The 26,418-nt window shown below is 42.4% G+C and overlaps 1 protein-coding gene and 2 non-coding genes across 5 annotated transcripts in view; all 3 read left to right on the forward strand.

Annotated features, from left to right (window-relative positions):
• Positions 1-26,193, forward strand: part of atg16l1 (ATG16 autophagy related 16-like 1 (S. cerevisiae)) — a 63,343-nt gene extending 37,150 nt beyond the window's left edge. For all 3 annotated transcript variants that reach the window (XM_029714291.1, XM_029714293.1, XM_029714294.1), the window contains 9 exons: positions 5,399-5,504; positions 11,191-11,261; positions 14,135-14,206; positions 16,432-16,552; positions 16,761-16,866; positions 18,471-18,620; positions 19,000-19,047; positions 19,344-19,445; positions 23,146-26,193. In XM_029714291.1, the coding sequence (XP_029570151.1) occupies positions 5,399-5,504; positions 11,191-11,261; positions 14,135-14,206; positions 16,432-16,552; positions 16,761-16,866; positions 18,471-18,620; positions 19,000-19,047; positions 19,344-19,445; positions 23,146-23,239 (870 nt within the window). In that variant the 3' untranslated portion in view covers positions 23,240-26,193. The remainder of the gene's footprint in view (positions 1-5,398; positions 5,505-11,190; positions 11,262-14,134; positions 14,207-16,431; positions 16,553-16,760; positions 16,867-18,470; positions 18,621-18,999; positions 19,048-19,343; positions 19,446-23,145) is intronic.
• LOC115164006 (small Cajal body-specific RNA 6) lies at positions 5,553-5,820 on the forward strand. Its single transcript, XR_003869865.1, has one exon.
• On the forward strand, positions 15,951-16,215 carry LOC115164007 (small Cajal body-specific RNA 6). The gene has a single exon (XR_003869866.1).
• Positions 26,194-26,418: the final 225 nt, after the last annotated feature.

Below are 26,418 nucleotides of genomic sequence, written 5' to 3' on the forward strand. Positions count from 1 at the left end.
GTTGTGTCCAGTCCAGGTGGTGCTTGTACAGGCGGAACATCTATGGGAGGAAGGATGTCAGCACTGCGCTGGTCCCGACTGAGTCCGAATGCTCCTTGGCGACAATGCCAAGCTCCAGAGCATCGAAGCTTTAAAACAGGAAATAACAAAAACAATGGAAGACGTTACAACCTTGCACAACATTAATTTTATTTAACCTTTAACTAGGCAAGTCAGTTAAGAACAAAATTCTTATTTACAATGACGGCATACCCCGGCCAAACCCGGAGCACTCTGGGCCAATTGTGTGCTGCTCTATGGGACTCCCAATCACGGCCGGATGTGACGCCGCCTGGATTCGCACCAGGTACTGCAGTGAAGCCTCTTGCACTGAGATGCAGTGTCTTAGACCGCTGCACCATTTGGGAGCCCCAAGCCAGCCCCACCCATCAATTCACCTCCCATTTTTAGATAAGAAGAATAACCTCATACAATTTGATAAATGATATTCACCTGTAGTGCTGGTACTGCTTTATCTGTGGCAGCGGCCTGAAGTATGGAGTTAGGTGTTGCCAGCCATAGATTTCCACCACCGTACCGTCCTACAGTCCAACCAGCTGTGGGATGTTGACTCCTGTCACAGTGCTGTCCTTCACAACACCAGCAATCTCGGACGAAGTGTTCACGCTGGTCTTTCTGAGGTGCTGCTTGATGAGGCCGAAGCATCAGTTGGGGGGCAAACTTGGTGTGGCCTGTGATCAGGAAGTAAAGGTCCAGAGCATGTGCATGGTCCGCCAGGCACAATACCAGAGCACAAACTTGTTCTTGTTTTGGCCATTGCAGTTATCACAATTCAGGTCCACACGTTTCCCCAACTCCGTAGAAATGGTGCATGCAGTTGACTGTGCTGCTGCCTTTGCTGGATGACATGCCTTCATCAATCAAGTAGTTGACTTGTTGTGGCATTCCTTCACAGCAGACACAGAACAAGCCACACTTGTGAGGATTTAAAAAGTAGATAAGACCTGGCTGCATAGGGTCAGAAGGATAGTGCACCTGCAAACAAAATAACAATTTGAATTAATCTTAATTGTTTTTCTCCTGTCAATCTGTCTTTACACTGATCAGTGAAAGGTATTTGCCTGCTTCCTGTGTGTGTGTCAGGTTCTAACTAGAGCCAACTCAGACGCTTAGTTAAGTTTATTCACCCACTGGGTCATACAGCTGCATAAGACAAACCTATTCACACAAGCACTGGTATTTAACCCTTTCTCCTATGCTCAGCCCCTGCTTACACATCTGAACAGCCAATACACGTCTGTTTTATGTTCTTCCTCACTTCATCTAACCTGACTTCTGCCCATATTCCTCACTCCTCCCCAACTCATGACGATCATGGTGACTTTACCAAACTGTCTCTTCTCCTCCCATAGGATCCCTGATGGCTAACAATAACATATCCTGGCAGAATATAAACGTAATATATTCCCCTCTCTCCCTCAGTGGTATGAATAAGTATATTTCATATTTTCAAGTTATGTCCTTAATTAGTATAAAGGAGGAAATGTTGCTTGTTGCGCAAAATCAAATCTGTAATGCATCCTGACATCTTTGCTTGGTGGTTCAATAGGGACCCCCAGAGACAACTGCAGGTCTTGACAGGTCTGTCCTGAGCTTGATGTGGGGCAACAATTTTCCCACATCTTCCTGAAGGAAGACAGCCCAACTACACATACCTCTGGAAAATACAGAAATAATGTGAGATCAGTAAAAGTAGTGCCAACCATGTTGGAGGTAAATTAATCAAAACGTATTGTTTATACTTTACCTACCAACTGTTTCGATTCCTTGTAGATGCCACACCACTGCTTTTGTCACATGAGATGGCAGCAGCTTTTCACCAAAGTGTTTGCCCTGGGTGGTCATCCTGGTAACACTATTGCATTATCCTCTACGTAGTTGTTAATGAAGTTCCCAACTCACTGCAAGTCCTCATGCTTCAGGTGTAACCTGTGCTTGCTTGGTGCAGCTCTCTTTTCGATGGGAGGCGTTAGACCAGGCCTGGGCAATTATTTTCCAAGGCCAACATTAGAATATATGTTTGCCATCGTGGGCCAGAATCTGACTGTTGACAGATATATCAACTGTAAATCCCATCCAGATATGCTACTTTTTTAACATGCACAGAAATAAACCACATCCACGTTTGCCTTTTGGTAGGTATTTTCACTATTAAACATGCAATGAACTACACGCAGGGAAAAGTACACTTCATTCAACATCACGGACAGAACTCTTAACGCGTATGCACAAAAACACGAGAGAGGGAGCTCAACATTACAGTTAAAATACTCAGTGTGAGGAGTGAAGTCTCTGATGGGCATTGACTAAAGCAGTGAAGTCTGGTATAGTTTCTCACATCGCTATGTGCAGGATTGCTGAGAGGTGAGTCAGTAAGATATTTGTGCCTTGACTTGTTATCTCATCACTGAACATGTCTGTTCACATACATAGGTTGACCCAAACAGTACAAACATCTTCTTAGCGTGACTCCTAATCTTTGGAAGGTTTTGTTCATCGAGAGATGCATAGAACCTTGTCAGTGACATTGTTTTGAATAGTTCTCCAATCGCTGCATCAGACTGAAGATCGATAAGCTCAAGTTGCAGGTCAGTGTGAGCGTTATCCACATTGAAGTCGGAGAGGAAACCAACATGTCATTTGCCAACACTTTGAAAATCCTAAAAACGACAAACTCACTATAGTGTCAGAAGGTGGGTGAGATTGTTGGCTTCAACTTGGCGGGTCAGGAGTCATTTTCCCTTGACGGCTTTGACAAGAATGTACATCTGATGTGCAAAAAGGCCCTTCCCTTGTAGTTTGGAATTCAGTTCATTCATGAGGGCCGTGATGTCCACGGTGAAGGCAAAATCAGCCAGCCATTCTTTATCTTGCAGTTGAGGGAAATCCACATTATCCTTTCATTTGCAAAAACTCAGCAATCTCTGACTTCAGGTCCCACACCCTTCTAAGCACCTTCCCCAAACTCAGCCATATCACGTTTGTGTGGTAGGGGAGATCTGCATGACCCGACTCTCTCTCCCATCAGTGAGACAAACTGCCTGTGGTTTAAAGAATCTGCTCTTATGAAGTTTACCGCTTTAGTGACTATCCACAACATGGGTCATTTGCAGAGCACCTTCTGATAAATAATGCAATGCAGGAAAATAATTTTCTCATCTGGGTTCAGCTCAGCTACTTGTATCCTTTTGAGAAGGCCAATGTTTTTTCCTGTCAAATTTGGGCACCCATCAGTGGTCACAGTGGATAACTTCTCAAAACTCAGTCCCAGCTTTGCCCAACACTTATTTACCACCTCCAATAAAACTTTCCCTGTTGTTGTGCTCTTCATTGACTGCACTGAAGTAAGCTCCTCTAATGTCAAAGTCTGGGGTTAGAATATCAATAACTGCGCTGTGTCAAAGGCACTGCTCTCATCCAAAGCCAAGGAGAAATCAGTGAAATCCTTTACCTTGTCTTTCAACTTCTCTATGATGTCCTCAACGCGCCGTGTCACTGTTCGTCTTGACAGGAAAACATTTTGAAATGGCTCTTTCTTGTCGGGGCAAAGTATTGCTGCAGAGTAAATTTAAACTTTAATGAATTCGCCCTGAGCGAATGGCTTGCTATGTTTAGCAATCTTGTGGGACAGTACATAGCTAGCTCACACAATTCTATCGTTTGCTGAATGCAGTTTTGTGAAAAGTCCTTGCTGCTTTAGCAACTCTGGATGCACTTGCCCTCTGCTCAGACGACATATGATATTTCTCTTCATGATATTTCTCTGCATGCTTCGTCTGGAAGTGTCGGGACAAGTTGTAGTCTTTCAAGTCAGCAATGCTCTCTTTGCACACTAAGCACACAGCTTTCCCTGATACCTCAATGAATAAATATTTCAATGTCCACTCTTGCTGGAACACCCTACATTCATTGTATACTTTCCTTTTTCTTTGAAATCATTAATTTTTGCACAATTTCTAACTAGCTACTATTTGTAACTGTGACGTGTGTCTCAGCCTGTCTGTCCTCATGCAGTTATTTATATGTGGCTTCAAAACAAATGTCGCACAAGTGGGGGGAGTTAAATTGTTACACAGGCGAGTATTCATTGGGCTTTTAATTTGAATAACAAATACGTTTTTCAAAACTTTACTATCGCAAATTCTTTGATCTGAGCATGATTCCGCGGGCCATGTTGAATCAGGTCGGGGGCCGGCCTTTGCCCTGCATTAGACCAATCTCCTTGTATAACTGGTGGAGGAGAGTCAGGCGTGTTCGACTGATACTGAAAGACAAATTCCAGATACAAATATTTTTGCGTTATTATACGGTAGATAGCTGTAATCACCATCAGACACACCTGAATAACTTGATGGGTCATGTAATCATCTGGCGAAGTGGAGTCTTTTGTTTACATGTAGCTAGCTAAACAATGAACCATGATCCCAAGCCATAGAGTACTAGCAACACAAGCCATAAGACTGCCGGACAATTAATAAAATCGCCAGGGGACAATTTACATTGACCCCCAACCTTTGTACGATGCTGCTACTCGCTGTTTATCTATGCATAGTCACTTCAAAACTGAAACTGTAGCTAGTCTCTTACCCGTATACATGGATGAACACTTCATGGCAGAATGCAACCCTTTTCAATAAATAATACGTCCTGTTTTGTTTGTACAGCTTGCTTGGCCTGTTGACAAGTCACTCTGGTTTAGAGCAGTAGCAACACATTTGCAGTTCTCCATGGCTAACATTACATCTTTCAAAACTGCAGTAGAAAGGATTATCTACACATAACGAGTTGGTCATATTATAGACAGAAGCGTGTTACACGTCAGACGAATCTGAAAATCATCTCTTGGCATGTCCAGCCCATTCATTATCTCAGCCAATCAAGGCTAGCGGGAAGGTTCCTGTCTTTTTCTGTGGCTAAACCAACAAGGCTCGTAATTTAACAATTTTATTCGTATTTACAGGTGGCATACAGGCACATGAAAAGTCATGTTCCAGAAGGCATTTCTGCAAAAACAAACTAGGCGACATACGGCCAGTTTCCTGAAGCTAGTCACACATGGCTTTTATGGACTTTCAAAGGAACTGTGGACCAATTGACAGTGTGTATGACATTTGTTTGTGGTTTAAAAACAACCTCCGTATCTTCAGCCGCCACCTGTATTTACTGTGAAAACCTATTTTATTTTTTATTAGCCACCAAATGGACGAATTCTGCAAATAAGACGTTTTCTGTCGCAAACCACTTTTTGAAAAATGTTCAGTTGCGTGTGTGCCTATATCAACACGAATGACCCTGATGACCTCTGGTCACCCACTGTGTGTGGCATTTGTCTGTTCAGGAAGCCCATGATGGGGAAGTGAATGCGGTGCGGTTCAGCCCAGGCTCCCGACTCCTGGCCACCGGAGGGATGGACCGCAGGGTCAAACTGTGGGAGGTGGTCTCAGGTATGTGTCGTCTTTGTATGAGGAAAGTGTGTGACTTGTTGATCTGGAGGTCAGTGATGAAATGTAAAAGGTCTGATTGCCCAAGTCCCTTCCCATTGTCCCCTTTGCTCCCAGCAGCCCTTGCTCTACTCCCAGCATGCTCTAGTTGTGCATCGTTGGCCACAGGGGCTGCTGACACAGAGGATGACCTCGCATCCTGTGTCTCTGAGACCAAGGCGTCACAGTGATGATGGACATCCAACATGACTAATCACGAAGGAGTATCAGGGTGTGGGTTTGGGATAGGTAGATGATCTCAAGTTTTCAACCTGAGACCTTCATGACAGGAGAATGATTAGAGTGCACCAAATGGGATTATGTCAATTAGGTATGTGACAATTTTATTCTTAGTCTTTCCATTAAAACGCAAAGGAAAAATCTTTAAATAGGCAAATCGGTTAAGAACAAATTGTTATTTACAATGACGGCCTACCCCGGCCAAACCTGGACGACGCTGGGCCAATTGTGCAACGCACTGTTACTCCCAATCACGGCCGGATGTGATACTGCCTGGATTCGAACCAGGGACTGTAGTGACATCTCTTGCACTGAGATGCAGTGCCTTAGACCACTGCGCCACTCGGGATCCCCTTTTCCAGCCAATGACTCAACATTCTAACAGTCCAATGAATACATTTCAATTATGTGATCCAAAGAATAATCATTTGGTTGTTTATGAAGATCACATTAGAATACTAAAATGTAAACTTTTTTTTTTTTAAACAATAATGGTATTCGTTTTTTACTTAAAGGCCCTCAACTCTGAACGTCGAAGCCAGTTACACTGCATTTTTTTTTCATTTTTCCCATATTATCAGGGACTGATTTAGACCCGGGACACTGTGTGTAATCTATTATAGGGTAGAACAGAAAGCCTATGAGATTTGGAGCCTGCTGGTTAAAACCTGTTAGGGACAGATGTTCCGCTAGCGGAACGCCTCACCAATATCCAATGGTATAGCGGGGCGCGAAATACAAACACCTCAAATGCTATAACTTCAATTTCTCAAACATATGACTATTTTACACCATTTTAAAGATAAGACTCGCGTTAATCTAACCACACTTTTCGATTTCAAAAAGGCTTTACAGCGAAAGCAAAACATTAGATTATGTCACAAAAACCAAAACCACAGCTAAATGCAGCACTAACCTTTGATGATCTTCATCAGATGACACTCCTAGGACATTATGTTATACAATACATGCATGTTTTGTTCAATCAAGTTCATATTTATATCAAAAACCATCTTTTTACATTTGCATGTTTTGTTCAGAACTAGCATACCCACCGCAAACTTCCCGTGAATTTACTAAATTGCTCACGATAAACGTTCACAAAAAACATAATTTTAAGAATTATAGATACAGAACTCCTTTATGCAATCGCGGTGTCAGATTTTAAAATAGCTTTTCGGTGAAAGCACATTTTGCAATATTCTGAGTACATAGCCCGGCCATCACGGATAGCTAATTTGACACCCACCAAGTTTGGCCCTCACCAAACTCAGATTTACTAAAAGAAAAATGTTATTACCTTTGCTGTTCTTCGTCAGAATGCACTCCCAGGACTTCTACTTCAACAACAAATGTTGTTTTGGTTCGAAATAATCCATAGTTATATCCAAGTAGCTCCGTTTTGTTCGTGCGTTCAAGTCACTATCCGAAGGGTGACGCGCCGGTGCATTTTGTGACAAAAAAATTCAAAATATTCCATTACCGTACTTCGAAGCATGTCAAACGCTGTTTAAAATACATTTTTATGCTATTTTTCTCGTAAAATAGCGATAATATTCCAACCGGGCGACGTTGTGTTCATTCAAACACTGAAAGAAAAAAAAAATGGAGACGTCTCATGAACGCACGCCTCAGTGTCATTGTTCTCAGCAGGACCACTCACAAAAACCCCTGCTGTTTTTCGCCCAGAGACTTGAGAGCTCTCATTCCACTTTCTGGCGCCTTCCTAGAGCCAATGGAAGCCTTAGAAAATGTCATGTTACAGCAGAGATGCTGTATTTGTGATAGAGATGCCCTAGAAGAACAAATTGTCAGACAGGGCACTTCCTGTATAGAATCGTCTCAGGTTTTGGCCTGCCATATGAGTTCTGTTATACTCAGACACCATTCAAACAGTTTTAGAAACTTTTGAGTTTTCTATCCAAATCGACTAATTATATGCATATTCTGGGCAGGAGAAGTAACCAGATTAAATCGGGTACTTTTTTTTTTTTATCCGGCTGTGAAAATACTGCCCCCTATTCCAAACAGGTTTTAAGTAAAAAAAAAAAAACGCTAGTTCAAGAGTTAAATCCATCACAAACAAATCCATTATTTTGTTTTGGCAGGTTTAAAGAAACATTTTGGAAATAAGAATGTGTAAAAAAAAAAACAATAGCATATTTTAAGTTACTAGTCTTTGCTTAATAGCCAGAGCAATGCTGCTGTGTGAGTGGTGCTGAATTCATGTACAGTGTGGATATTCTTGGGAAAAGTTATATTTGGAAATAGAGCTGCACCTTTTGAATTTGTTATTTGACAACTGTAAGTGTCACAAACTGCAGAATATGCTATTTCTGATACTATATATAAATCAAAACGTTTTACCGGCGTGGAGTCTTTCTGAAGCAGGATTTAATGGTGATGCTCCTTTCCCTGCATCTGTCAATTCCAAGCTGCGTCCATCTCTTCATGTACAATTTGACAACTGATAATATTGTCACTCATCAGACTATTGTCAATTTAATCTGGTCTTTAGGCTAACTCTTATGTGTGAAATTAGTTTCTGTATACTTTAAATGTGGTTTTGATGGGCCGGCTGCACAGGCTGGCTATCATTTGCTTCCCCTCACGCATCAACTCGGATAGAGTCAAGCATATGTTTTGCAATATTCTAAAGGCCTACTGCAATACGTAGCATGTTTTCCTTTCTCTTATAGTAAATAAAGCAGTACCCTAACTGCTGCTTTTCACAAATTAAAACAAGAGTATCTATTTACCCGTAAGGTGTGCGGTCAAATGATTTGCTTTAAACGTGAGCGCCAATGCTGATAAATAAGCATTCAGTTTGGCCTAATTTAAATTCAATTGTGAAGTAATGTGCACGATTATTGCCCATTAATCCATTTGACTCACCACCTGGATTTGGTTTTATGTAGCAAAATTTGAACTTATGATTTTTACATTGGATAAAAGTAGAGAATCAGAGCTACAAAATGGCATGTCATACACTGCATTTTTGAGGAACAATGGGAAAGTAATTCTGCTTTAAGTTAAACTTGTAAACTCACTTTTGAGAAAATGGTCTTTGAATGTTTTATCTAGTGAAGAGTTCGTTGTCTTCACCCATGCAGCATCGTTCACACCCTCTTAACCTTTAGCCCCACCTATCTCGTTTCGCTCTCGGAGCGTTCAGAGCGCACACTTGACGCTCTGGCAAATGATTTGTTTACCACTGGATAACATGAAAACAGCCTAACCTGCTCTGCTGGCAATTTCATTACGTTTTTTTGCTGACCTTTACTGACACCGGCCATATTCAACGGGTGTAATAATGTCATACATGTAAAGTTAACTGGCTGGCTCCCTAGCTAACGTTAGCTAGCTAGCTAACAGTACACTTTAGCTTAAGACATGTAGCTAGCTAAGTAAACAATGAACCTAGCTAGGTATACGGCGTGTAAGATCATACACGTAACGTTAGCTAACAAGCCAGCCAGGTATCGTTAGCTAGTTAAACAACAATGAACATAGTAACGACATGATTTGGCACTATCTTGCATGAATTTGCTGGGAGCTAACCAACCAGGTTCAATGTTAGAGCCTAATGTTAGCTAGCAAAGCAAACGGTTCTGGGATACCAATGTCATACACGTTAGCTAGGGAGCCAGCCAGCTAACAGTGCACTTTAGTTTGAAATGAAACCACTCTCAATTCGAAATGTGTAATATCTGAAAATGTAGCTAGCTAGACTATCTTACCCGTATACATCATCATGCATGATGGAAGCGTCTCCCCTTCACGGATGCCATGCCACGGTTGCCCTTAGTTTGAAGATGTGATCAGGAGACGCGGGTTTTCTCCGTCTCTTTAGCTATCATACTGTCAACTTGATCCTCCAGAAAGTGGAGAGCAATACCTATGCAGCTCCACTATACATTTAAAAAAAGCCGCTTTCAACGGGATTACCAACAGACTGACCAGCTCAAATGGACAGAAGCCTTCTATATGGCAGACCAATCCGAACTCCCCTCGTGGCATGTCCAGCCCACTCATTATCGCAGCTAACAATGGCTAGTGGGAGGAGTGCTATCTTTCTGTGGCTTAACCAACAAGGCTCGTAATTTCACAATTGTATTTATAGATGGCATACAGTTTAAGGCACATGAAAGTTCATATGTTCCAGTAGACATTTCTGCAAAAAAACAAACATTTTGATTTTTTTTATGTTCAAACGGCATACGCCTATAGTTTCCTGAAACCGGTCACATTTGTCATTCAGTGAGGTATTTTGCACCTGGCTGGGTACCAATGTCGTATAGCGCGTTGTCTTTGTGGGTTAAGTTGTGAATAGGTATGAAAATATTAACAAAATTCTCAGTACATTTCTGTTTGATTTAAAAATTCGAAAAAATAAGTAATGCAAAATAAAAACATTTTGGAAAAGCCAGGGAAGGACATTTTTTTTGGTAGGAATCGACTCCAAACATGAAATGTTTTTGGAACGGAGGAGACTGATTAGTTGCCGTACTTCTGAGACACACACACCTTTCATAGCGAGGGATGGCAAGAGGGGGGAGGGGCAAAGTATAGGCAGGTTGGCCACCAGGCAGACTGAGTCAGAACCATGCACTAGGCCCATCTATTGGCAATCAAAAGCTGTATTTTGCAATTTCTTTGCTTGCAATGTCTCTCAAATTCAGTAAAGCAGGGCCTATCATCAATGAATAGGCCAGGATATTCTACACGAAACAGACCAAAGACTGAACACATGTTCACATCATTAGCGAAGAGAAGGGCAGGCTAGCCAGCTGCACTGTGATACATTTTTTTGGGGGGGAGGGGAACAGCTTTCTGTCAGGGATTTTTCTTAAAATTAAGGATCCCAATTTCCGTTTAAACGTTCACACCCCTAATATCAATGCAGATTATTCACCATAGCTGCATAGAATGGCCCAATGCTTGTAATTTGAAATGGTTGCCTGTGTTCAGTTGGTGTGTATTCGAATGGGTACTCTTTTGTTCTGTGTTGTAGCAGTCTATCCTGGGTCTTGTTCATAGTCACCAAAAGAAAAAGGATTGAAGGGGGGGACTACCTGAGCTCGTCCAATAGGAAACGCAAATTTTATTTTTCCGTCGCGTGCTACAATTTAACACGGCCCAAACATCACCCCCTTTCAAATTGACTGCCATTTATTTGTCTCTAAGATTTGAGTAGAATGGTCAGGGACTTCCTAAGGCACTGATTAGATATGGGTCTGGGGTAAATTCCCTAGTAACCCAAAGGAAGCAAATGGATGGAAACGGCGATAAACTAACCTGAATTTGTCCCATAAGAAAAGCTTGTTATGATTGCTAAACGTTTTCTTATGCAACATTTTTTTGCTACGGTGTGCACTAATGAATATCCCTGTTTTCTTCCTGTATGCAGGTCGCTGTGAGCCGAAGGGTGCTCTGACTGGCAGCAACGCCGGGATCACCAGTATAGAGTTTGACAGTGCTGTGAGTGTCATCCTGATTAATCTCCTAGCCTGTCTAAAATGCACCCTATATCATGGATCATCAACTAGAAGGGGCCTAGTCTGAACCATGAAAACAGCCCCAGACCATTATTGCTCCTCTACCAAAATTTAGTTAGCACTATGCATTCGGGCAGGTAGCGTTCTACTGGCATCCGCCAAACCCTGATTTGTCCGTCGGACTGCCTGGCAGTGAAGCGTGATTAATCACTCCAGAGAATGTGTTTACACTGCTTCTGTTTTACACCACTCCAGCCGATGCTTGGCATTGTTCATGGTGATCTTAGGCTTGAATGCAGCAGCTCGGCCATGGAAACCCATTTTATGAAGATCCAGATGAACAGTTCTTGTGCTGACTTTGCTTCCAGCTTTAGCACTCGGCGGTCACTTTCTGTGAGCTTGTGTGGCTTAACACTTTGTGGTTGAGCCTTTGTTGCTCCTAGATGTTTCCACTTCACAATAACAGCACTTAGTTGACCGGGGCAGCTCTAGCAGGGCAGAAATATGGCGAACTGACTTGCTGGAAAGATGGCATGACGGTGCCATGTTGGAAGTCACTGAGCGCTCCAGTAAGGCCATTCTACTGACAATGTTTTTCTATGGAGATTGAGTGCATGGCTGTGTGCTTGATTTTATACACCTGTCAGCAACGGGTATGGCTGAAATGGCTGAATCCCCTAATTTGAAGGGGTGTCCACTTTTTGTATATAATGTACATTCTGAAAGCATTCAGACCCCTTGACGGTTTCCACATTTCGTTACAGTACAGCCTTAATCTAAAATTGATTTAAATATTTTCATCAATCTACACACAATACCCCGTAATGACAAAGTGAAGACAGGTTTTTAGACATTTTTGCAAATGTATTAAATAAGAAACATCTTATTTACATAAGTATTCAGACCCTTTACTATGAGACTCAAAATTGAGCTCAGGTGCATTCTGTTTCCATTGATCGTCCTTGATGTTTCTACAACTTGATTGGAGTCTACCTGTGGTAAACTCAATTGATTGGACATGATTTGGAAAGGCGCGCTCACACACCTGTGTGTAAATGTCCCACAGTTGACAGTGCATGTCAGAGCAAAAACCAAGCCATGAGGTCTTAGGCATTGTCGGGAGAGCTCAGCTCTCGGGAAGGGTATCAAACAATTTCTGCAGCATTGAAGGTCCACAAGAACACTGGCTTCCATTCTTAAATGGAAGAAGTTTGTAACCACCAAGACTCTTCCTAGAGCTGGCCGCCCGGTCAAACTGATCAGTTGGGGGAGAACGTGATCAAGAACCCGATGGTTACTCTGAGAGCTCCAGAGTTCCTCTGTGGAGATGGGAGAACCTTCCTGGACAATCTCTGCAGCGCTCCATCAATCAGGCCTTTTATGGTAGTGGCGGAAGCCACTCCTCAGTAAAAGGCACATTACAGCCCGCTTAGATTTTGCCAAATGTCACCTAAAGACTCTCAGACCATGAGAAACAAGATTCTCTGGTCTGATGAAACCAAGGTTGAACTCATTGGCCTGAATGTCGAGCACCACGTCTGGAGGAAACCTGGCACAATCACTAGGGTGACGTATGGTGGTGGGAGAATGCTGTGGGAATGTTTTTCAGCGGCAGAGACTGGGAGACTAGTCAGGATCCAGGGAAAGCTGAATGGAGCGAAGTACAGTGAGATCCTTTTTTTTTTTTTATCTGCTCAGGTCCTCAGACTGGGGCAAAGGTTCACCTTCCAACAGGACAACGACCCTAAGTATACAGTCAAGACAATGCAGGAGTGGCTTTGGGACAAGTCTCAATATCCTTGAGTGCCCAGCCAGAGCCCGAACCTGAACCCAATCGGACATCTCTGGAGACGGCTGAAAATAGCTGTGCATCGACGCTCCACATCCAACCTGACAGAGCTTGAAAGGATCTGCAGAGAAGAATGGGAGAAATTCCCCAAATACAGGTGTGCCAGGCTTGTAGAGTCATACCCAAGAAGACATGAGACTTTAATTGCTTCCAAAGTTGCTTCAACAAATTACTGAGTAAAGGGTCCTGAATACTTGTGTAAATGTGACATTTACTGTATTTTGCTTTGTCATTATGGGGTATTGTGTGTGTGGACTTGGGGTGGGGGGGGGGGGGCTGATTTGCTTGTGTTTTTAGTCATGTCCAACAATAATGAAAGTAAAAAGGACCCTGCCCTATAAAATGAAGCGCACTTTATAGGAAATAGGCTGCCATTTCAGGCAAGACCTAATTCCCCCTATTCAGGTCACAGGCAACCTCTGCCTTATGTTTTGTTACCTCTGCAGCAGGGTTGGGATAAATTACATTTCAGAAATTGAAGTTCTAAATGGAATTGACCCCAACCCTGCTCTGCAGCATGGCCAGTAATAGAAATCCGAGGGGAGACACTGGATCTGTCTCCGTTCATACGTACGTTAGTCACACGATATATGGCACCACTATCCCAATTTTGACAAACTTGTGAATTACACGTTTTTCTATAGGGATCTGGCATTTACAAACTTTGAACAAGCATATCTCCTTTCCCTTTTGAACTTGATATGTTTTCAATAATTGGCCCAAGGGCTGCATTATGCGTGGGGGATGACATGTTAACTGTTGCCTTGTTTGTTTTTTTGCTTGTGGATACTTGCACAGCAAGTTTAATGAGTCACGACTGTCCATCTTTGGTGTTTTGTGACCATGGTCTTTTCTGAAAATGTACTTTTTTTTGTCTTTGTGCTAGATTTCTTGTTTCTTTTTCAGTGGGCCTCAGTTCAGGTTTAGAAAATGTAATTGAATGACCTACGTCTGACTGCAATGATGCTCTTCCACTCCACTGTTTAACTGGGTGATGTGTGTCTCAGGGCTCCTACTTGCTGGCTGCATCCAATGACTTTGCCAGTAGGATCTGGACTGTGGATGACTACAGACTGAGGGTAAGTATGCCTCAGAAGGGCCCTTCTATACATCCAGAACAAATTATTATTTTATTTTTTTCTTCTCCGGCTCCCTCTTGAGTCATTTGTGTGTAATAATGATTTAATCAAACGGTGTGCTTAAAGCATAAGACAAGCTCAATACATACAGTGCATTAGGAAAGTATTCAGACCCCTTCACTTTTTCCACATGTCGTTACAGCCTTATTCTAAAATGGATTAAATTAAATATTTTCCTCATCAATCTACACAATGCCCTATAATGACAAAGCGAAAACAGGTTTTTAGAAATGTTTGCACATATATAAAACTAAGAGAAACCTTACATAAGTATTCAGACCCTTTGCTATGAGACTCGAAATTGAGCTCAGGTGCATCCTGTTTCCATTGATCATCCTTGATGTTGCTACAACTTGATTGGAGTCCACTTGTGGTAAATTCAATTGATTGGACATGATTTGGAAAGGCACACACCTGTCTGTATAAGGTCCCACAGTTGACAGTGCATGTCAGAGCAAAAACCAAGCCATGATCTTGAAGAAATTGTCCGTAGAGCTCTGAGACAGGATTACGTCGGCACAGTTCTGTGGAAAGGTACCAAACAATTTCTGCAGCATTGAAGGTCCCCAAGAACAGTGGCCTCCATCATTCGTAAAATGGAAGAAGTTTAGAACCACCAAGGTTCTTTCTATAGTTGGCCGCCCGGCCTAACTGAGCAATTTGGTGAGAAGGGCCTTGGTCAGAGGTGATCAAGAACCCGATGGTCAGTCTGACAGAGCTTCAGAGTTCCTCTGTGATGGGAGAACCTTCCAGAAGGACAACCATATCTGCAGCGGTCCACCAATCAGGCCTTTATGTTAGGGTGGCCAGACGGAAGACACTCTTCAGTAAAAGGCACATGACAGCCCGCTTGGAGTTTGCCAAAAGGCACCTAAAGGACACTTAGACTATGAGAAACAAGATTCTCAGGTCTGATGAAACCAATATTGAATTCTTTGGCCTGAATACCAAGCATCACGTCTGGAGGAAACCTGGCGCCGCTCATCACCTGGCCAATAGCATCCCTACAGTGAAGCGTGGTGGCAGCATCATGCTGTGTGGATGTTTTTCAGCAGCAGGGGCTGGGAGACTGGTCAGGATCGAGGGGAAGATGAACGGAGCAATGTAGAGATCCTTTATTGAAAAGCTGCTCCAGGGTGAAGGTTCACCTTCCAACAGGACAACGACCTTAAGCACTCAGCCAAGACAATGCAAGTGGCCCAGCCAGAGCCCGGTCTTGAACCCGATCGAACATCTCTGGAGAGACTTAAAAATTGCTGTGCAGCGATGCTCCCCATCCAACCTGACAGAGCTTGAGAGGATCTGCAGAGGAGAATGGGGAGAAACTCCCCAAATACAGGTGTGCCAAGCTTGTAGCGTCATAACCAAGAAGACTTGAGGCTGTAATCTCTGCCAAAAGTGCTTCAACAAAGTACTGAGTAAAGGGTCTGAATTCTTATAAGTGTGAGTTCAGTTTTTTTTAATACATTTGCAAAAATGTCTAACCTGTTTTTGCTTTGTCGTTATGAGGTATTGTGTTTGTAGATCAATTTTAGAATAAGGCTGTAATGTAACAAAATATGAAAAGTCAAGGGGTCTGAATACTTTCCGAATGCACTGTACATAAGAACATAAGCCCCTTTCGGAGCCTAAAATAACTTTGTTTTAGGCTGTGTTTGAGAGACGGCTGAAGTCCTATGCTGATGGTCAATGATGTAATGTAAAAGGTCTGATGACCAGTTCCACTGCCTGCTATCCATTGGCTCCTAACAGCCCCTGCTCTATTCCCAGCCTGCTCTAGTTGTGCATTGTTGGACACATGGGCTGCTGACATAGAGAATGACGTCACATCCTGTGTCTTTAAGAGGCCATGGAGTCACTGTGGTTCTGTTGGACGTCCGTCAATCACTAAGGAGTATCAGGATGTGGTATGGGGCTGGGCCGCTGATCTCAACTTTTGAACTGAGACCGCACCTGTGTTCTCAAACACAAAGGGCCATGAGTTTTCCTTCACCTTAAAGTGACTTGGTGAAAATCTCTTGGCAGAGTTACAGGCTCCAACTACGGCCCAGAGATTGTGCTGGACAAGGTGTGTTCACTAGGCACGAAATGGAAGAAAACGCTCAAACAGTGAAACACTATCTGAACTTGGCCAATAAACGCTTGTTTTCATTCGTTCCCCCCAGCACACGCTGACAGGCCACAGCGGCAAGGTCCTGGCAGCTCGCTTTCTCCTGGACAACGCTCGTATCGTCTCCGGGAGCTACGACAGGACTCTGAAACTGTGGGACCTGCGCAGCAAAGTCTGTAAGAGTTGACCTTTTTTCTTATCCCCTTTAGTGTTAGCATTTTGTTTATGTTCCTCCTTGTCTCTGGTTTCCCTTTAAAGGTTTTTTTTCATTTTTTTTCACCCACACAAAATGGCTTTTAAGATTTTAACGCAGATTCAATGTATGGTCTACTCATTGCGGATTAGTTTTACTTGTTAGGAACCCCCAGTCTGTTTCTTCCTCAGGCATGAAGACTGTGTTTGCTGGGTCCAGCTGTAATGACATAGTCTGCACAGAGCAGTGTGTCATGAGCGGCCATTTTGATAAGAAGGTGCGGTTCTGGGACATCAGGTGAGTGTGGAGAGAGAGTCCCCAATAGATGGGTTGTAGACGTCCAACTAACCTTAAAGGGGCAATCCACAGGTGAAACAATCAAGCGATTTCCCCGCCCCCATTTCGGTAAAATACTGCGGGATAGGGCTGGAGAAATAGGATTTACCATCCATGACATCAAAATTAGTTTTAACCATATTTTGAAGCTATATAGTGTTTTTGTACATTTAATTTGTTTACAAACATTGTAGTAAACAAGCTTATATTTGGGGTTCTGATGAGGCATTCAAATTATTTTCTTTAAGAATCAATAGGTACATATTATTAATTTCGAAGTCAGAAAATGGATGGCGCAACTGCAGATTGCCCCTTTAATCTGACCAAAACTGTAAACCTAACCATATCCCTAGTAATGTTTAATGTATGCTTCCCATTTGTTTTTAAAAATCTTCCATGAAATTAGCAGCAGCCGTACAGAAACTTTGCTAGGCAAATGCATTCTTCTCTTCTAGATGTGGAATTAAAGGGGAATTACACTCAAATTAAAATGTTCGTTTTTTTTGCCCAGACTTCAAAAGGTCGTCTGATTTAAGCCTTGACATGGACTTGTTTCTCTATAAATAATTGTAATTTTGAGCAGAAAAATACAAAATAATCAAAAACAAGGCAAAATAAAACTGAGAACAGAATTCGGGAAGATATGTAAGAGTTTGGGGAAAATGTACATTTTACAGTACCCCCTTAAGGCTATGATACAATAGCAATATCGCTGAGCAATGTTGCTGGAAATGGAGAGGGGTATGAGACACTGGTTCAATAATGAGCAACATGGACATGAAATAGATTTCATATGAAGCACAATTTCAAACATTTCCCAATTTTTTTAATTTTTTTTTATTTCCTCATCTCCTATAGCTTGTTGCGAGTTGACTCACAGCTGTACTGAGATTAATCAGCAAACAAGCAATAAAGTGTTGCCCCTGCTTAGTCCATCCACTGAACCTGCTGCTAGTCAACTCCATGGCAATGCAGACAAACATAACAACTATACATTTAGCAAAGTTCTAACTTCAGCTAGTTAAACATACAAAAAAAACTATCTAAAATGGAAAAATAAATGTAAATGGCTATAGCAAGCTAATAAGCTACGTGGCTAGCTAGCTAATTTAGCCAGTTTGTCCTCCTGACTTTGCTTAAATTCCTAACCGATTAGCATGCCCCTTACCATGGATTTTTTTGTAAGTTAAACATGGCAAACTTAAAAGGGGAACAAGTAGCTCTCATGCTGCTAAAGGGGAATATCCAAATAATGGAAGTGGAGAACCCAGCTGGGGAATTTCATACATACCCAGTGCATTTGTGTCGTGGGCAATGGTTGTATGGGCTCTTTGCCTAAAGGGTTGTTTTCTTGTCATGGCACTGGCTTTTTGTCCTGGGATGTATTCGCTAGGAACCAAGTGGAAGCATACATGCCTAAACTGGGAGGGACCTACATGAGTGTCCAATAAACTCATTTTGCTAGTGTGCTCTAATGAATGCCCCCCTCTCGTAACACTGTTATAATTATTTAGCTTGCGGCGTCTGGGTATTCATTTAATTTTTTTGTATAAAATTTTTTTTAGAGCGGAGAGTATTGTCCGTGAGCTGGAGCTCCTGGGCCGAGTCACATCTCTTGACCTGAACCACGACCGCACCGAGCTGCTCACCTGCTCCCGGGACGACCTGGTTAAGATCATCGACCTGCGCAGTAACGCGATCCGCCAGACCTTCAGGTACGGGGACATGTCAGTGCTCTAGGACTGTAGACTACACCTCACTCACTTGACTGCCACACACCAATTGCTGTGTCAAGCCACTGCTCAGGGTTTTCTTTATAATATATTTGTAGGTATGCAGAGCCTCACCCATATTGTCAATTAAGCAATCTGAGGTGATTGTGTTGGTAGTCAGAGATTCTCTTTATTCTTATTGATGAATATGTAGGCAATGGAATTGTCCTAATAGTGCAAACCCTGCATGTCTGGCACTCCAGGCGCAATCAAACACTCGAAGTATTTCAAAGGAAACCAAATACTATTTGAACCCAGGTCTGATGCGGATTAGTGGTGTTGGAGGTTTATGTTAAGTGTCAAGTCTCATCTCTCCTCCCAGTGCTCAGGGCTTCAAGTGTGGTGCTGACTGGACCCGAGTCACCTTCAGGTGAGTGACACGTTTTACACCAAGTTTGTCCTAAATGGCATCCTATTCCCTACATAGTGCACTACTTTTGACCAGAGCCCATTGGGCCTGGTCAAAGGTAGTTCACTGTAGGGAATAGATTGGACTGTGTCCCAAATGGCAATTATTGGTTTATAGTTTTACTAACATCGGTCGTGGTCAAATTCCCTACCTTTCTCCATGCAAGTGTGCACATGCTCACCTCTCCAACCACAGTCCCATGACTCTCCATTTGAGCCCCTTGTTTTGACCCTACCATTGCCTTGTGTACTCCTCAGTCCTGATGGCAGTTACGTGGCGGGGGGCTCTGCAGACGGCGCCTTGTATGTGTGGAACGTCCTGACGGGCAAGTTGGAGCGCACCCTGGACAAGAACCACTGGTCAGTTTTAACTTCTGGAGTAGGATCAAGTCTCCCTTCGACGCTGCTTTCAAGTCAGTTTTGCACTTTTTTTAAATGGTTTAAGGTTCAGGATTTGAGAGGGTAAGCCATAGACCTGGAAAGACAGCTGTAGTACCACAAAGCCTGTTTTAACTTGGGCAGTGCCATTGAGGACTTTTACCATTTTGAAGTAGTGAACTGGGTTGGACTTTGCAGTGTTTCCCATAGAATTCTAGCAGTAGTGGCAAGGGTTCGGGTAAGGATTAGTGGAGGGTTAACCACCTGGAGACACTTTTTTTTTTTGTATAAGGACTGTGAGAAAGTCAGTTCTGGCGAGTTTTTATTAGGACATTCTACTCAATAATGAATGAAAGTAGAATTATGTTGACACCGTCTTAAATATAATTAAATAGGCTGAAACATAGGGTTAACCATATACATACTCAATTGGGCTAATCATTAGCTAGATCCCAAACTCTAAACATGATCAACGTGTTTAATGTCCCCACAAAAAAACTTAACATAAACACAGTGAATGTGTTAGATTTATCCCCTGGTCTCACCTATGCACACAGTGAATTGTGGAGGCTAAATGCGCCTAAACCAAGCTCATATAGAGCGCTGATCGCTCCTTTTTAGGAGTTGAGAAAGAAAAGTAGTAGCCATGGAAAGCTGGGATTCCCTTTTTAACAAAATTGCTTTAAAAAATGTACTGCAATTGCATTAAGAAATGTGCATTGACTGCTTATCAGAATACATGTTTCTCTCCTTGTGGCACTTGCAACTTGAATGCACCTCAAGGAATATTTATTTCTCGCATAGAACACACACAACGACAAGCTGACTAGGGGCCAGCACAGAAAAATATGTATGAAATTGTATGAAAAGAATGCATTCACTACTGTAAGTCGCTCTGGATAAGAGCGTCTGCTAAATGACTAAAATGTAAATACCTAGGTAAACTATTCTACTATGGGGTTGTTGCTGTTCATTACTCTTGTTGGCAGAGAAAAAGTACACGTTGACAGTTCTAGACTCTTCAAAATTTATATTGGCTGATTCCACTGCTATGGGTTAAGGAAATATCACAGAATTTCATCCAGGTCGGCAGGAGGTATCAGCCAATATAAACTGGTTGGGTTGGGCGCTGAATGCTGATTTGGCTGAAAGCCATGCTATTACATTTACATTTTAGTCATTTAGCAGACGTTCTTATCCAGAGCGACTTACAGTAGTGAATGCATACATTTCATTTCATACTTTTTCTGTGCTGGCCCCCCGTGGGAATCGAACCCACAACCCTGGCATTGCAAACACCCTGCTCTACCAACTGAGCTACAGGGAAGGCTATACCACGGGTGTGACAAAATATCTATTTTTACTGTTCTAATTACGTTGGTAACCAGTTTTATAATAGCAATAAGGCACCTCGGGTTTGTGATATATGGCCAATATACCACGGCTCAGGGCTTTGTCCTAGCACTCCGCACTGCATCGTGCATAAGACCAGCCCTTAGCTGTGGTATATTGGCCGTATACCACATCCCCTCAGGCCTTATTGCTTAAATAGACAGTGCATTTGGAAAGTATTCAGACCCCTTGACTTTTTCCACATTTTGTTAGGTTACAGCCATATTCTAAAATTTAATAAATTGTTTTTTCCCCCTCATAAATCTTCACACAATACCTTACGATCACAAAGCAAAAACCGATTTCTAGATTTTTTGGGAAATTTATTAAAAAAAGAAACTGTAATTTTGCATAAGTATTAAGACCCTTTACTCAGTACTTTGTTGAAGCACATTTGGCAGTGATTAAACCCTTGATTGTTCTTTGGTATGGCGCTAAAAGCTTGGCACACCTGTATTTGGGAAGTTTCTCCCATTCTTCTCTGCAGATTCTCTCAAGCACTGTCAGGTTGGATGTGGAGCGTCGCTGCACAGCTATTTTAAGGTGTCTCCGGAGATGTTCAAGTCCGGGCTCTGGCTGAGACTTGTCCTTGCTTCGGGTCATTGTCCTGTTGGAAGGTGAACCTTCGCCCCAGTCTGAGGTCCTGTGCGCTCTGGAGCAGGTTTTCATCAAGGATCTCTCTGTACTCTCTGTGCTCCGTTCATCTTTCCCTCCATCCTGACTAGTCTCCCAGTCCCTGCTGCTGAAAAACATTCCCACAGCATGATGCTGCCACCCATGCTTCACCATAGGGATGGTGCCAGGTTTCCTCCAGACATGAAGCTTGACATTCAGGCCAAAGAGTTCAAGCTTGGTTTCATCAGACCTGAGAGTCTAGTTTCTCATGGTATGAGTGCCTTTTACTGAGGAGTGGCTTCCGTCTGCCCACTCTACCATAAAGGCCTGATTTGGTGGAGTGCTGCAGAGATGGTTGTCCTTCTGGAAGGTTCTCCCATCTCCACAGAGGAACTCTGGAGCTCTGTCAGAGTGACCATCGGGTTCTTGGTCAACTCCCTGACCAAGACCCTTCTCCCCTGATTGCTCAGTTTGTCTGGGCGGCTCTAGGTAGAGTCTTGGTTGTTTCAAACTTCTTCAATTTAAGAATGGAGGCTGCTGTGTTCTTAAACCTTAAATGCTGCAGAAATGTTTTGGTACCCTTCCCCAGATCAGTGCCTCGACACAATCATGTCTTGGAGCTCTACGGACAATTCCTTCGACCTCATGGCTTGGTTTTTGCTTTTACGTGCACTGTCAACTGTGGGACCTTATATAGACACGTGTGTGTGTGTGTGTGTGTGTGTGTGTGCCTTTCCAAATCATATCAAATCAATTAAGAAGGAAAGCAATTCCACAAATTAACTTTTAACAAGGCACACCTGTTAATTGAAATGCATTCCAGGTGACTACCTCACGAAGCTGGTTGAGAGAATGCCAAGAGTGGAAAGCTGTCATAAAAGCAAAGAGTGGCAACTTTGAAGAATCTTAAATATAAAATCTATGTTTCCAGATGTTATTTCATAGTTGTGATGTCTTCACTATTATTCTACAATGCAGAAAATAGTAAAAATAATGACTAGATGTACATTTGGGGCGGCAGGTGGTTAGAGCATTGGACTAGCGTTGGATCGAATCCCCAAGCTGACAAGGTAAAAATCGTTCTGCCCCTGAACAAGGCAGTTAACCCACTGTTCCTAGGCCGTCATTGAAAATAAGAATTTGTTCTTAACTGACTTGCCTAGTTTAAAGGTGTAAAAAAAAAAAAAAAAAAAAAAAAAGTATATCTATTTTTAGAATATCTAAAAACCTGTTTTCCCTTTGGCATTATGGGTTATTGTGTGCAGATTGATGAGGGAAAATGTAGTTAATCCATTTTAGATTAAGGCTGTAATGTAAAAAATGTGGACAAAGTCAAGGAGTATGAGTACTTTTCGAATGCTCTCTACTCGTCAGCAAACATTCAATAACTGCAGATGGCATTAAATCACCAACCTTGTGTTTTGCCTGTTCAGACAACACACTCCAGGTGGCAGTATGACCCCTTTGTTTGTTGACTGACTCATAGCAGAAGAGAAAGTACTTTAAAATGAAGTAAGCCATCAATGGCGCTGCCCATGCTGTCACATAAGGCATTATGGCGAGGATGCAAAGAAAGAAAAAGTGCCTATCTCTTTGGGGTAAGGTGTAACTTCTATCTGACACTCCCATTCTGCCATCCTGCTCAGTTTTGACTTTCTGTTGTCTCTTCTCTCAGCTCGGCCATCAACTCTGTGTCCTGGTCGCCATCGGGAGCCTACGTGGTCAGTGTGGAGAAGGGCAGCAAGGCCGTCCTCTGGTCTGATATGTGATTGGCTATGCTCTGGCCCTCTGCCATTGGGTGACTGGCTGTCTGTCTGGACTGTTCAATGGAGGCACAGACTGGACGGGGATTCCCTAGCCCCACCCTCTAACGGCCAACCACAGCATCACTTTGCCTCACTGGCATTGGGCCATTCTGTGCTCCGATGCGTTGGGGGGGTGGTTTTCTTGCCTAAAGGAAGGAGGTCATCCGGTGGCCCATGGGTGGCAGCAGAGCGTTAGTGTCCAGTTGAATGTGTCAGTGATGAGAGCCATGAAGGCGCAGTTTTCTCTTAAAGTTAAACAAAATTGTATATCCATTTGAAATTATATCCAACCGAGGCAAGGCGAGTGAGTTAAAATGTCTAACTAAGAGATGACATTATAAAACAGTTGTTGCCAAATTGCCACTATATACAGAGCTGGATTGTCTGTTTTTAAGGCTGCAATTGGACACATCGTTAGTTTCACAAGACCTTGGGGTGGGCAGAGGCTTTTAAAGTTGAAGTCTGTGTTTGTCTCCTGGGCCCACTTTTTCCAAACTTATCTGATCGTATTTCGGCAATTGGGTAGAATTAGTCCGTAGAAATAGAATTAATAGAACACGTGCATCATTGACTTGAATGGGGATGTCTGTTAGATTCATTCTATTTCTATGCATTTAATCTAATCAAATTGCTCAAATCAGATAACTTAGAAAAACTGGGCCCAGGTTTCAGTTTTAAATACAATTCCTTTTTTTTTTGGCCTTAAAAAAAATGCATGGCAACAATAACGGAAAGCACTGATTTTGTGCAGTTCGCGGTCTTTCTAATGTGTAGCAGTGTTTCCATTCACTTTGCACCACCTTGGCTGTGTCTGAAATGGCACAAGGTGGGTGGTTGGTTGTCTCAAACTGTCAAACTGTATGGGAGCATTGAGTTGTCAAGGGTCAAGTTAATACTGTAATGCAGTGCCCTTCAAGCCTTGTCCTGGCTACCCATAGGGTCTGTTATATAGCTCTGCACCACAAGTTTATAAGTAGTTGTACTGGGCTGGAACAAAAGCCTACACACCTCGTGGGTCCTCGGGACCAGGATTGAAGAACACTGCTGTAAGGAAGACATGTTGTGAACAAGAGTAAACACAATTCTCTATAACAAACTCATGTGCCAATCACAATGAACATGCCCTCCATGTAACATTTAAACAGGGAATACTCTGTTTGAGATGACAATTCTCTAGACAGTTGGAATGAACCCACACACTTGGCACATCTGCTTAATACTATTTATTCAGGTGTTCAGTGTTATGTCCTATCAGTCACTGTCAACATCAAAATAATGCAACGTTCCGGTCTTGGAGGGCCACAGCATGTGCTGGTCTTGAAATTCTGTTCTTGATCGGTCAATTATTAGACCCGTTTATTGGTCAGCTCACCTCGATTCCAGGGGTGAAATGCTGGGATGCATAGTTCAGGACATTGCAAGAAAGGTTTCGTTTAGAGCTGATATGATTCCCCACTATAAAAGCATGTACAGTATGTTCTAATCTACATAATGTATTTGTATCGGAACTTTTATGTAGGCCTAAAGCTGACCCCATCTTCCAAAGACGTTAAGCGGATACTGTGGTCCTCCATAGACTGGGGATTAGCTCCACTCCTTAACACGTGCATGTTGTTTTTGTTCCAGTCTTTTTCTTTTTCATTTCAATGGACTTGTTGACACACATGACATGTGTATCATGTTTACCTGATGCTGTTCTAAATATCAATGACTAGTATCTCGCTCACCACATGGGCAGGGAACCCCAGTCCCTCAAGGATAACTTGGTCCAATGGGATCTGCTGATAAAGGGCCAGGTTCAGTAGTGAAATATTGTTGGACATTGCAGGTAGAAATACCATAAATAGATTCAACATGATTCCTTTGTTCAATATGTCAGAGCCATGTTCTACATATTTCTATCTGAAAGTTCCACAACGTTGAGTCCTGAGGGGTACTACAAAGCAAGATCAATGCTTTAGCCAGTGAACTTGCCTAAATATTCTGAAAAAAATGATTTTCTTTAAGTAGACATGTTTGAGAATGCATGGTCTGACTAAACGAACAACCAAAATTACATATCTTAGTTTAGCTTTCCTAATGAACCAGAAAATCTGATTATTTCTGTTTATCAAAGTTAACTGGCTAACTCATTGATCTTGCTTTGTAATATACACTTCTGCTGAAAGCACCCAAATTTGCACTTGTAATTTTTCCCAGAGGGGAAAAGTTTAAGATAAAGTTTGAAGATCAATGGCGTCATGTTTTTGGCTTTGTTGGTCATGTTTTCCACTCAGACAATAACTGGTGCAAACACTGTAAATCTGGCCCAGAAAAGTGTTTTTCACTCATTAATAATGAAATGGTCACTATCTGAGATGTATGAATACATGCCCTGGAGGATACAAGGCACTGATAAGATCAAACAGGGGATTCTCTCAAGAGTGTTCTGTTGAAACAGGCCAGCATATCCTGCCCTCTTCAGGGTCATGTTCAGTAGGCACCAAATAGGAGAAAATGGACTGAAACATGGGAGGACTATCTGGACTTGTCCAATAAGACAGCTCATTTTCATTTCCCGTTTTATTTATTTTTTGTTCCATGCCCTTATGAACATGACCCAGGACTCCTTTCCCCACGGTTAACTCCAAGCTTCAGTCATCATGTACGGGCCAGGGGAAGGGGAGGTTGGTTTTGAAATATGCTTGGTAAACTGCTGATCAGCAGTCCTTTACCCCACCCCTCTGCGATCAGCAAAAAGATTGTAAAGCTTAAGTTATATTATGTATGTATATGAAACATTGTATTAATGTATGCACACTGAGAAAGTGTGGGGACATTTGTGTGTTATATAGTTTTTTGGGGTGAGGCAGATGGTAGCTTACTACAAATGACGTGTGTCAATAAAATTATCTTACTGTCGGTAATGTACACTATAACAAACTAGATAATTATTAGTCATATGAGAGATTCTATTTAGGCACATGGTCTTCTCAATACAATGAACAGATTTTCCACAAATTGTGTAATGGTTGCATGATCTTGGTTAACCCGTAACTAAAATATTCTGTGATTTTGTTCAGATGCTCGATTAGGTTCTGGGGATAAGCGTGTTAGAAATCAAGATTTCCTGTTTGCGAAGTCCTCACCCTCGCAAAAGGGAA

The sequence above is a fragment of the Salmo trutta genome, chromosome 26 (assembly GCF_901001165.1).
Source record: "Salmo trutta chromosome 26, fSalTru1.1, whole genome shotgun sequence".
NCBI classification, from domain to species: Eukaryota; Metazoa; Chordata; class Actinopteri; order Salmoniformes; family Salmonidae; genus Salmo; species Salmo trutta.